This window comes from Molothrus ater, chromosome 8 (assembly GCF_012460135.2).
Source record: "Molothrus ater isolate BHLD 08-10-18 breed brown headed cowbird chromosome 8, BPBGC_Mater_1.1, whole genome shotgun sequence".
NCBI lineage: Eukaryota > Metazoa > Chordata > Aves > Passeriformes > Icteridae > Molothrus > Molothrus ater.
This window is the reverse complement of record NC_050485.2, coordinates 18,214,317-18,226,861: the sequence shown is the minus strand read 5'-3', so window position 1 is coordinate 18,226,861 and position 12,545 is coordinate 18,214,317. Positions and strand designations below refer to the sequence as shown.

Here is a 12,545-nt window from a genome sequence, read left to right as displayed (position 1 = left end):
CAGAGGAAAACTTGAGCTTGGAAGACCCAGACAGCAAGTTCATTAGCAGGGGACATGAGTTCAAGCTGAACCTGTGCCCACCACCAGGTTAGCCAGCCTTACCCATGAGACTTCACTAAATACTACTGCTCCTGCCAACACCTGCCTCACCAAACTTTTGTGCGTTCCCAAACAGCCTTGCCCGATGATTCAAGCAACAGTGTCAAGCTTTATTAAAAGCACTTTCCTATCTCCGAACCATTTGACTGAGTAATCCCTGATGTTCAGTGAAAGGTCTTCCAAGCAGACCAGCCCACCCAAAGCACAGCAGAAATAAACAAACTAATGGGATCCAGAACAATGGCTCATTTCACTGAGCAGGCAGTTGCCCAGTGCAGCTGGTGTAAATGACTGTGCCCACAGCTATAATGATCACAGGGCAGCTCACAGAGCAAGCACAGTGTACAATCTGTCCCTGAACAGGCTCAGAACTCATTAATAAAAGCAGTTAGTCCATGAATTACAAACTGTAAATTTTGACTGGCATTCCTGCCAAAGCAAAACAGAGCAACTAACAGAGCTGTAACTGTGCAGCCTCTCAGAATTTCACTGAGCACTATGGCAAGCCCAGCCAGGGAGGGAGAACTTGTGGTTTAGGGAGGAAGTAAATGCATTTATTTAGTGGCATGATTCCTAACTTACTAAGCATGAAACAGGAAGCTGCTCAGAGTTTTATGTCAAGAACAATTATTTGCTCTCATATTGTTGAAAGGAATAGTCAAACCTCAGAACAGTGCCAACCTCAATCTGTTTTATGCACCAAACTTATTGTGAAGCCTCCTAAAAATGGTCACGATACCAGTAATTGGTACCTCCAGCCTTGTGGATATCATCAGAGGAGACAGAAACCCTCATGTTTCAGAATTCAAGATCTCTGACTCTTCACTTCAGGGCTAGACAAAGTCTCCCAGGCAGGTTAATTAAGATTTCTTGCACTCCCCTGTGTAGTACCTAGTATCAGCTATGGTTGAAGAGACAATATTGCACTGACTGTACAGGAAATCTGATCAGGTCTGGCAAATTATTAACACAAGTCTATAAACATGATCTTTCATTTGCTAAGCTGTTCCTATTTGAGATTTAAATTAATTTATCAGCTGTGCCAATGTTATTAAATAGTAGAGCCCAGTGGAAGCAGTTCTGTAAACAAATGGTAGAGAGCACCCAGTATCCACATTAAATGCACTCTGGGGGTTTTACTTCCAACTAAATCCAGATTGTTCCTGCAGGCTGAATGCTACCAGCATCTGGAGCACACAACTGGAGTGCAGTTTTTCCTTAATTTCATCCAAAACAAATCTAGTTCACACAATCTGAGATCATTCTACAGTGACACCAAAAACATGCTATGCAGTGATGACTGTAGTGTGATTTCCAAACTGCACCATTACTCTGAAGCACAAGGCAAAAGCAGATTTCTCCATTGTATCCAAGTGCCTTTGGAGTGTTCATCATTACACAAGCAGTCAGGAGCTCAGCAGCTTATACTCCAAACAACACACAGAATAGATAGGCTGTCTCCCTGTGTTTTTCTTTAAAAAGCATCAGTGTAAAATTGCAGCATCTTTCAGTCATACATGGCTTTTTTTTTCTGCAGCATAGCTGGTAGGGAAGGACAGTGTTGCCTTTCCCTTATTTGGGGAGCTGGGAAACAGAGATTGAGCACCTTGGAAAGACCACAAAACAGAGCATAAATTCATCACAGCTGTACACAGCAACAGTCTGTGTGCACTCACACATGCAGCTCACCCTAAGAAATCTGATGGGCTATTGCAGGAGCACTAGAGAGACTTGCACCAAGATACTATGCTGCAAAGTCAGAGTTCAATGCAACAATCTTCATACAGAATTGCACTTGCATTCACTTTTATGTAGCAGATGACATCACATGGAAGACTTTCTAACTATTAATAGATAGCACTAATTGCAGTAAGTCTCAGGACCTTGGAGCTATTTGCTTTCAAATCGCCAAGGCTGATTCCATTAAGGGCAGAGAATCACATTAGGTTTCCCCCATCCCAACCCCCCAAAATAAAAAAGAACCTTTAGTTCTGGTGCAACTCAGAGATGGAAATAAATAATTTAAATAAACACAGAGTGTTACCAACAACATGGAACTGTATGCATATAAATTCCTGTGCATTATGCATATAAATTCCTGTGCATTATATTTTGTTCTCTTACACATGGGGGCTGAGATGTGTTCATGCCACAAACCTACACGTAATCCACATCTGGTCTGGAAATTTTGCCTTGATTGAAGGTGAATTGTTAGGCAGAGAAGCAGTCATGCACAGTTCAGAACCAACACAAACTTCAGAAAGGCAGGATGCATTTGGATCTAATGTTTTCATTTGTGACTCTGGCCTTCAGAGCTTCATTTTAAGTGGGACCCAGACAGCAATTTATCACAAATCTTTATTCACCTACCTGTCTGTGCAGAAAAATGAATTTATGGGGGTCCCCATTTGCCCAAGGAGGAAGCTGCACATCTCCCAGCACTGTTCCATCCTGCATGCAGCCTGCAGGAATTACAAAGGGAGAATCCAAAACAAGAATCAGACACGTTGAAAATAGGAACAACTTTACTAAAACACTGAAGTCAAAGGAAATTGAGGTGATTTTCCCACATGCAGTTTCAGGTTCATCAAATTTAGTGCCAGAGAAGACTGAAGAACCAGTGTTCTGGGATTTCTGATCCAGTGATAAAGCAGTGAGAAGATGTTCTAGTAATTGTCACTAACAGTAAAAATATGCATGTCCTCAGCACAAACCATTTTAGTACAGAAAGCAAATGCAGACAAGACAAATGTGTTTGCACAACTTTCTTTTTATACATAATCCTGCAGGCCTTACTGCCAAATATTCCAACCAAAGCAGCCACTGAGAGGGATTTTGTTCTCAAGTCCTTTGCAACCTGATCCTTTTCAGAAGGCGAGCATATGTTCTTAATTCAGAGCACAGTGTTGTGCAACTGGATGAATTCAAATCTAAATTGAGGTTCAGCTCTGGGACCGCAAGTTTCCGTACAATTTAGCAGTGAACAGATTCGGGTTCTTGGCTTTGCCTATTTCAAAATCTTCCTGTATATTTGCTCTCTACTGGCAAGATTCTGGTGCCCTTTAGGTCCCCGCACTCAATTCAGTCCCTGTATCTTGATTTCAGCCAGGCTTTGTTTCTTGGTCTCCTCTTAAGAGGAAACTACCCTAATTCCTTCTTATCCTTCAACAAACTTCTAATAGATTTTTTTTTCCTTATTCTTATATAAAAATTTAGAAATATAAACAATACTATCTTTTAGCATGCCTCATTTCACTGATACCTTAAATGCAATATTAGCTAGATTTCAATGGGTTAAATTGCCTTTGCTATCAGAAATTCAGGATGATTCTTCAGGTATTTTTCCTCTGTCTTAATTGTTAACCAACCAGTGTCTATTAAAGAAAGCAGCTTTGCATTGCAAATGGTGTGAAAGTCCTGTAAAATGAAGTGAGTCAGAACTGCCATGCCTATTTCTGACTAGTCTTTTTTCTGGATTCTCTCTGAGCCTTCGTCATGGATGCAGAAAGGTCTAGAGACAGTGTACATTCAGAGGGGACTGTGATGCTGCTTGAGAATAGGGAAAAATCTATCAAGTTCATGTAAGTTGTGCAGAACCTTTGAAGATGAGAATGAGGACATTTGGAAACTAATCACCTTGTGATCTCATGCAGAGTGAAAAAAACAAAAACAAAAGTACCTTTCACCAACACCATTTAGCAATTGACACATCTCCAAAAGAAGAATACATTTTCAATAATTACACAAATATCATAATATGGCCAAACTTTCAAAAGCAGTCAACTAGATTGGTTATATAAAAATCTACTTTTGTGTGACAAAACGTGCAATTCTTTTGCCCAGAAATTAATAGGAACTACTTGCTTCTTTTCCTGGGCTGAAACTTGGTTCTTCTGACATAATTCAGTTTTAGAAGCTTGTATTCTCGTAATGTTATTTGAATAAAAACTGATCTTGTGGTTAGAAAGACTCATCCACATAGTCCAGAGACCAACTCTCAACATATGATCTGGATCTCTCCTTTTGGTAGGATGCTGGAAGAACACTTATGTCCCTTCTAGAACTTACCAAGTTCAAAGTGATTTGCATTGGTTAGGAACTCTGGCAAGTAAAAGAACTCAGGGGTGAGCTCCCTGACATCACTCATGTTGTCCCTTGATGCTGATTCCCATGTGCTCTTGACACTGTGAAACATCCGCTCTGCAACATCAAAACTCCCGCCCTGTGAAATGGAGACAGACAAAAGGACTTCAGTGTGAGTATTCTGCTGCATTAAAAGCATCTTAGCCAATTTTGCAAGAATCACTGCCCTTTTGGCTCCCCCTGCATACTTGCACACTTAGGTTTCAACTCCTTTAGATCTGCTCTGCTCAGTCTGGCAACTGCAAGTCAAGAAGTAATTTTTGCCATGTCTTTTTTTAGGGAGAAAACACTTTCATGAAAAAGTTATCAGAAGACAGCAGTCAATAAACCTCAAGTGCTGAAGCCCCATTCCTTGTTTGTTTTTTGAGATAGACTCACACCAAAACTCAACATATATTCCAGGTGGAAAGATCCCACCCCTCTTTCCCCTAAGGTGAATTCTGGTCAGGCTTCTGGTCCAGCCTCATCTCTAAATGACAGCACAGTTCTGCTTTAGCTCCTCATCCTTCTTCCTTATACCAGTGACAATTGTGAAGCCTTCCCACACCCATTCAAGGGACAGAGTAAAAATGTGGCTAATCACATGAGCAAGCCTATCTGGAGTTAATCTGATGCACAAGGTCATCTTGCTCTTGATCATTATTAGGCAGGGACCCTTGGAGTCAAATTCAAATTGAAATTAAAACAGAGTAGAAGGAGGACTATAAATAAATCAACAGCTAACAAGTATCTCATTGAAGCATATTAAAGGGCTTTGTATATTTAATCTGCACACAGCGTGCTGTGTCTGGTGGTGATTGATGCTTTTTCATCTTTTTTTGCAGCTTTTATGAGAGCTGGTGGTAATCTCCTGAGAAACAATATGATTTGTAATAAAAAGATTACCTGTATTAAATAAAAATAATATATACATAGGAAATGCTGTTAGCGCGACAAATCTGGTTAAAGATATTACCACCACGAAAAAATGTGATTTTTTCCCTGGCTGTCTAATTCATTTTAGGGAAAAGTAATATCTTTAAAACTTAAGCCTGTATTATTTATAAAGGAAGCAATAACTGATTTTCCCATTTCCTATATTAATAAATTTATTTGCATATATTTATATCAGAATTAATGAGTTTTCTCTCTCTATGAATGCAAAAACTGCACTGAAAGGGAAAAAGAGAATCAAGAATTGCTTTATGCTTTTAGACTGCAAGACAACGAACTCTTATGACTTTTCTACAGCTAGACACAGTAAGTCTGTTTTCTTTCCTTTCAGTAGAGGCCTTACTGTCTTCAAAAATACTGGAAAAATATGCTTTTTAAAACTACAGTCCAGCAGGATATATACAAAGCAAGTAGGCAAAACGATCTCTAGAGAGAAGTCAGAACTTCACAAATTTGTAACACTAAACGTCCATCACCTTGGTGGTGCTCAAGACCCAAAGACCTCAGTGTTTCTAAGAGTTGCTTATGAAGGTGCAGACTTGCCCAGAGATGCTAAGAAGTTGTTCCCTGCTGGTAGTGACTGCTCAAGGGTCAGTAACACCATGAAGAGTAAAGGCTCTGCTCTCTATAAGTACTTTTGAGAGGGAAATGTCAGGAAAAGTCAACCTGATAGCTGAAATGAAAGAGTGGGATAAGAATAAAAGGGGATAAAAGAGTTGAATTGATCAAAAGCAAATCTCAGTATTGAGGGCAGGTTCTAGAATGCCTTTCCAATAAAGACACTGGACATGGAAACCTTACTGCTCTTTTGTGGTGCTGAGACCAATTCTTGAAAAGAATCCCAGGAGGTACCAACCAATACCTGTTTGAAAAGCCAATTTTTCCTCCATTCCAGTACAATATGCAAAGCACATACAAACTTTTATCCAGAGCCAGATTTCAATACACTTAAGAAAAGTGAAATAAGGTTTCTCCTGTACAGTCCCACTACTGAAAGCAATGCTTTCTCACTTCAATGCTTCTGTGGTCAGGTGCAAATCAACTGTTTGACTTGAGAAACAAAATGTTATGCCAACATCAATTTTTCACAGAGAGCGCACCCAAGTTGTTGCATGTCCTTGTCATGTATTCAGACCATCCATTTGCAGATATAAATGTAGCTTTTTCACTTTTTAAGAATCTGAGAAACTTTCAAAGCTCCCAAAGGCCAGCAGCACCCTTCCAAGGGTTTAAGTGTGGGAGTTCTCTTTTTGAAACCTGATATTGACTTGATCATACAGTTCCCAGATCTGCTGTTTGCCTGAAAGCATCTCACAGTTAGCAATTCCTGAGCTACCACCCGGGGACCAGTCACCTGGGGAATATGACAACACTGAGCTCAGCAGAACACGCACCAAACACAAAAGCAAAAGAATAAGAACAGAAGGAGTTCAACAGTTTCTTTCAGTGCGTCCACACCCAGAACAATTTTTGCATGTTTGAGATCTCAGTAGCCTTTGAAGATAATTATGCTCATAAAACTGCTGGTTACCTGCTGCTCACACAAACACAGACACAAAGCATTCACTCAGACTGTGAACTCATTATGCATGAAAAGTGTGCCAGGGAGATCCAACAGCCTTTGTTGTTTACAACAACAAATAACCTGCTCCACAGTCATTCATGACTGCAGCTAACATATGGCTCACAGAGTGTGATGGCAACCATTGCCTCAGGTGGTTCACTAACCCATCAGCTACTGCTGGTAACAGCCAATATTATAGGGCTTATTACTTAATTAACACAGCACTTTATTTGTATTACTTCACTGGAAAAAAACCCAAACCACAACAGCAAAGCACGTGGAAAGCTGCAGGAGACATGGCCATCCTGCAGTATGCATACAGCACTCTCCAAGTGTGAACTATTCTGGCCAAGCTATCTTCCTGTATTTCTCCACACGGTAGGTAGATTTCAGCAAGATACTCTTTAAAAAATACACCTTGGAGGATTGGTCCTCTGGTAGACCCCGTTATAACACAACACATTACAAAAAAGAGAGTAACAATTCTCTGCTACAGCCCAAGAGTATTTGCTTGAGCATTACTAACTGCCTGCTGAAAAGGGCAATCAGGAAATTTGGTGCACCTATATGCTGGGCAGATGGGAAAGGTGTACACAACATTCAATTTCCATAAATTCAATTCCAGTGCCAAAGTCAGCTTGGCACTGTATAAACAGTAACAAGTTCAGAACAAGATTACACAAAATATTCCTTCTGGAGCATTGGTTGTAATCTCATCCCGCTTCAGGAAGTTGATCCCACGATCCCTATCATTTCACACCTACCAGAACCAATATGTCCTCATCTGGCCCAGGAATGTTCTTTATGCCACTACAACAAGCTCCTAGTACTTGCCAGTAGCTGCATAGCTGTACTTGGGCTTAGAAGACCTCATCTTATAGAATATCATATCAAGTCTCATCTGCCCCAAAGCCAGAAGCTTATGGTCAGACAGGCAATAAAACATTATCTATTTGTTTACATGCCTCAGCTCTCACAAAGAGAGAAATCCTTCTCCCTCACATTAACCATGGTCTTCTTAAGCTGTTTTCACTGAATTCAACTTTCATGGCATAAATGTTGCTCCAAGTAAGCCCCAAGTCCACATATAGAGTACATCAAATGTTAGAAGAACTAATCCCCCTTCATTACACAGCCACAGTAACTCACTGCATGGCTCATAACAAGGAGTAGGAGGGAAGTTATCTTGCCCCCTTACCTGCAGAGAACAGAAGGTCTGGGTAAATGGCTCCATTCGGACCAGGTAAGATGCCACTATAATTGCTGATGAGTAGTGAGTACAGTAATGGCACTGGGCTGACAGGTCTCCTGGAAATTGCACACAAATCAGATTCCAGTAAAAAAACCCCACCATTTCAAGCCCATAGCATCCAGTTACCACAATACAACTAAACAGGTAACAGGTATTTTAAGCAGATGTGTTCAAAGGCCTGTGAGCTTCAGCACCCCTTGCACTGAATACATGCATTGAATGCGCACCATTACTATTGAACTATGTTCATTTTTTGAACATAGTTCAAACATTTCATTTACTGAAGAAAAAGGAATTTGACATTTCATTTTCTGAAGAATAAGGCATTTAACTCTACAGATCATCCCTTTCTCTAGTAGTGCCAAAAAAGGTCTTGATCTTCAGCAGTCAACAGCCTCAACATTCTGTTTCATTTTCTTAAGGTAGCTGTTCGTTAACCTGCATGCAGCAGTGTCCTACATGTAGCCTTAGCTAACAAATAAGACCAATGTGTGCAGCTTTGCTAACAGCACAGTTTTTCCAGGGAACATTGCTTTCTGCTGTAGCTTTTTTTCCTGTCCAAGGGAAGAGAACAGAATGCAGCAGTACAAGGCACATAAGGCAGTACTTGCATTTCTTTCAAAGAGACATTTCTCTTTGAATTGTCAGTCAGTATGTATACAGCAGTGGGAGAGGCTCTCCTTGGAATGGTGTTTCCCTTAGCCACAGATCTGCAAAGTTTTTGGGTGTTCTGGTGAGACTCAAGCCTCTATTGTCTATTAGCCTCCTAAAACACTCACCCTCACTTTTTTCCACTTCATTGAAGCGCTGGATGAACTTTTGTTTCCTCTCCACAGTCTGTGCTCCCATGGGCTTTGACAGGTCTCGAAATGTACGAGGATCAGTGAGGTTTAGAGTCTGAAAAGAAACACGGCAGAGATGCAGATTTTAAGATCTTAGACATCATAACTATCCCAGTGACACTGGGAGTGGCAAGGCTGTGCTGGAAGTTTCACTCATGCAAGAAAGTTACAGGTTTACCCTCCTCTGAACTTTACAAATAAAGGACCTGGCAGGTTGCAAATTACTCTTAAGGCTTTTCTATCCAAAACTCCTCCTCTGTGTTCACAGAAACCTGTCCATGCCTATCTGCTGAGCTGCTGCAGCATGTCCTTAACTAGGTCTGTATTAAACAGATGTTCATCCACGGAACATGATCCTCAGTCTGCTGACTTGAAGATAAAGTTAATCTTATGGAATCAGTACAGTTCAAACTAACTACTTCAAATTTTAAACCCTTGGTCTAGACCCCTCTGCTTCAATGGCATCATTCATCAATCCTTTGTGCAGTTGCTACCATAGAAAGTATGGAATTCTGCAGCCAGCACTGACCTCAGAGTGGTAGTCAGCAAGGACCCATGGAAACACAGGATACTGCATGTAATCATTGTAGCTGCGGCCAGCCAGAGTGTTCAGGTACATGAGGTAATCAAAGTTGCTGATCTCCCTCTTCTGCAGGGAAAGGAAACAAGCATTAAAATCTCCAGACTCTGCCCCTAAAAAACCATGCAAAAGCAGCCTCAGAGGCCTGTGGCTCCCAGGTTCACCAGGACAAGAACTATGTAAATAGTGAAATCAATCATCCTTTGCCATTCAGATCAACACAATACCTCTTACACAACAATCCACTCCACAGAACCTGTCTTCATTCTGTCTCTTCTTCAGACAGGCCATTTGCATTTGTCTATAATCACACAGTGCTTTTATGCTGTATTTGCATAACAGAGCATTTTTTCTTGATTTAAAAGTGAGCCAAATGCATGCGACTGGATATTGGAAAATCCTGGACAACTGCCTATACAGAAAAGGCTGCACAAAGTGCTACATATAAGCAAGAAGGTATGGATTTCTTCATTTGCCTTGAGTCACCAAGATCATGGCTACAGAAAAGTAAACACGTCTCCCAGTTCAGCAAAACTCTGTGCATTGTTTTAGCTGTAAAGATGATCTCGAACAGGCATTCAACTAGGTGGCTCGCTTTGGTCTCAAATTAAAAATGTGCACAAAATCACACTTAATCTGCCAGACAGTAGCACCATATGTTTCATAGCAGGAGGAGCAAAAACTCTGCAATAACCAGATGTAAATACTGTGCTCCTCTTGCCAACAACCTCACCTCCAGCAGTGAGAGAACAACTTAGGCCTTGAGGTACATGTGTACATGCACACACACATATGTGTGTGCAGACATATCTGTGTGGTGGAATTCTTTGCTTAATTATGTACAGCCAAGATTTAGCTTACCTGCCACTTTTGGAGCATCGTCTTTTCCCCTCCTGAGTGCTTCCTGTATGGAACAAACATTTGATTGAAACAGCCTACTTCAGGACAATAAGAGAAAGTCAGCACATTAGCATCTGTGCTCCCTGTGCCCCCTGCTCCCATCACACAGAAATGAGAGAACACCAACACTAGAAGGCTGAAGTTTCTTCATTGACCAAAAAATTCCAAAATCAGAGTGTCATTGATTAGTTTAGTGCTGTTCTGAGTTAAGCCACACTGCTCAGCCTGTATTCCCAGTCTCATGCCATTGTAGAACTATTGAGTGCTAATGACAGCTATCATTAAGCCTGTCTGATTCTATTCTGAAGCCTTATTCTCAAAAGCTCCTGCTTTTCTGAAGCATTCAGAAAACACTGGCTTAAAACCAGAACTCTCTCAGTCTCCATATCAAAGACTTTTGTTACACAATCCACTTTGAAACCAACGTCTTTCTTAAAGAGTGGATTGCCATTTTAATACTTTTTAAAGTAATAAACACTTCATTTCCACATTTTTGCTTCTCAAAATGCAACTTGATATTAAAACTTAAAAAAAAAAACCAAACCAACCCAGATCAACAAAAAGCAGGGGAATTCACTTGAAAATAGGAGTCAAAGGTTCTGAGGAAACAAAAGTTTCATTTCAACTGCACTGAACCAGAATGTATGTCAGTATCTGAAGACCATGGACTTGCTCTTGTCAACATCTAGAGACCAAACTGAGACAAGTGACAACTGGATTATCATGGTTTAGCCCCAGCTGATAAAGGAGCCTAACACAGTCCCTTAGGCACTGTGTCCACATAGGGATGAAGGAATTGCAGGAGGAAAAGTGAGAAAATTTGTGGGTTAAGATAGTTTAACAATAAAGCATAGGATATGCACACAAGCAAAACAAAACAAGGAATTCACTCACTACTTCCCGTTGGCAGGCCAGCACTGAGCCATCTCCATGGCTCCATCACATGTAACCATGACTTATGAAAACAAACATCATCACTTGGAATGTCCCTGCCTCTTACTCCCCCAGGTTCATATGCCCAGTATGATCCAGTTTGCTGTGGAACGTGCCTTTGGCCAGTGGGGACCAGCTGTCCTGGCTGCGTTCCCTCCCAACATTTCACGCACCCCAAGCCTCCCCATGCTCCTGATGGAACAGTTTGAGAGATAGAAAAGGCCTTGACCTGTATAAGCACTGCTCAGCAATATCTAAAAATCTCTGAATTATCAACACTGCTCCCAGCACAAATCCAAATGTGATTTTCTTCTACAATGCGGAAAATTTACTCTATACCAGCCAAACCAGTACATAGATTGAAGAGACTTTTCATCTGCCAAAGTAAACAGGCTTACTGATGTGATACAATGCTGGTGGTAAGAGAGGCTCTTCCCTTCAAGAAACAAAACAAATCCTAAGGTGCCAGCTCAGAGTCAGTCACTTCACTTCATGAAGCATAAGGAAATCTGTTCAGCATAGATTATAAAACTACTGCAGGAATAACTAACTGCTACTTTTTACTCCTGTGCACTATATTTTGTACACTATATTCTGGAGTGGGAACTCCAAAATACAAAAGCAGTATCATGAACACTTACCCTTTAAAATACAGTCCTCACACTCTGTGTGCATTTCACAGAGCGCTGCCCCAGTGGCCTTTGTAAGGCCTCCAAGACACATTTGGAACTCAGAGAGGGTATCTTAAAGGGATGTAACAGGATAAGGATTCCTGGCATTACTTGAAGTGTGGCTGGATTAGGCTGTTTGTTACAGAGTGATCAAGTTAGGTTCTTCCCTTTCCACAGGGGCATACTGGCTCACTAAAACCATCCAGGTTTATTTTGGATTTCTGGTTGACTTAGAGAGCAGGGGAGAGTGTTATAAAATGTTTCACATGGGACTAAACTGTGCCAGTCTTGTGTGGATGTTATGCAAATATACACACATTGATTTGTGGGTGCCATGACCCCCTAGTGAAACACTTGCTCTACTCACCACAAGCCTTAAACAGCTAATAAGACCACACAAGGGTCAAAATAATTCTCTCTGCTGACTTTGAGAGCCACTGCATAACTCAAAGAGGTTGACAAGTTCACCATGTCATGAAAATAAGCCAGGCTAAATGTAGTCTCTCCCCTGTAAAATCCATCCTTCTGGGTCTCAGAGGATGCTCCCTCTAATTCCCCAGAGATCTGAAATTCTCCATTCTCCTGTGTTGACTCAGAGGAACTGCATTACAGGCAGCTAAAGCCTATT

General features: G+C 41.0%; 1 protein-coding gene across 1 annotated transcript in view; it reads right to left on the bottom strand.

Moving 5' to 3' along the window:
- The window catches only part of WDFY4 (WDFY family member 4), a 112,713-nt gene that overhangs the window by 15,237 nt on the left and 84,931 nt on the right, over positions 1-12,545 (bottom strand). The window contains exons 48-53 of the mRNA XM_036386196.1: positions 10,275-10,317; positions 9,363-9,482; positions 8,771-8,888; positions 7,938-8,047; positions 4,168-4,321; positions 2,470-2,561 (exon numbers count right to left, since the gene is read on the bottom strand). Coding sequence (XP_036242089.1) covers positions 2,470-2,561; positions 4,168-4,321; positions 7,938-8,047; positions 8,771-8,888; positions 9,363-9,482; positions 10,275-10,317 — 637 coding nt within the window. The remainder of the gene's footprint in view (positions 1-2,469; positions 2,562-4,167; positions 4,322-7,937; positions 8,048-8,770; positions 8,889-9,362; positions 9,483-10,274; positions 10,318-12,545) is intronic.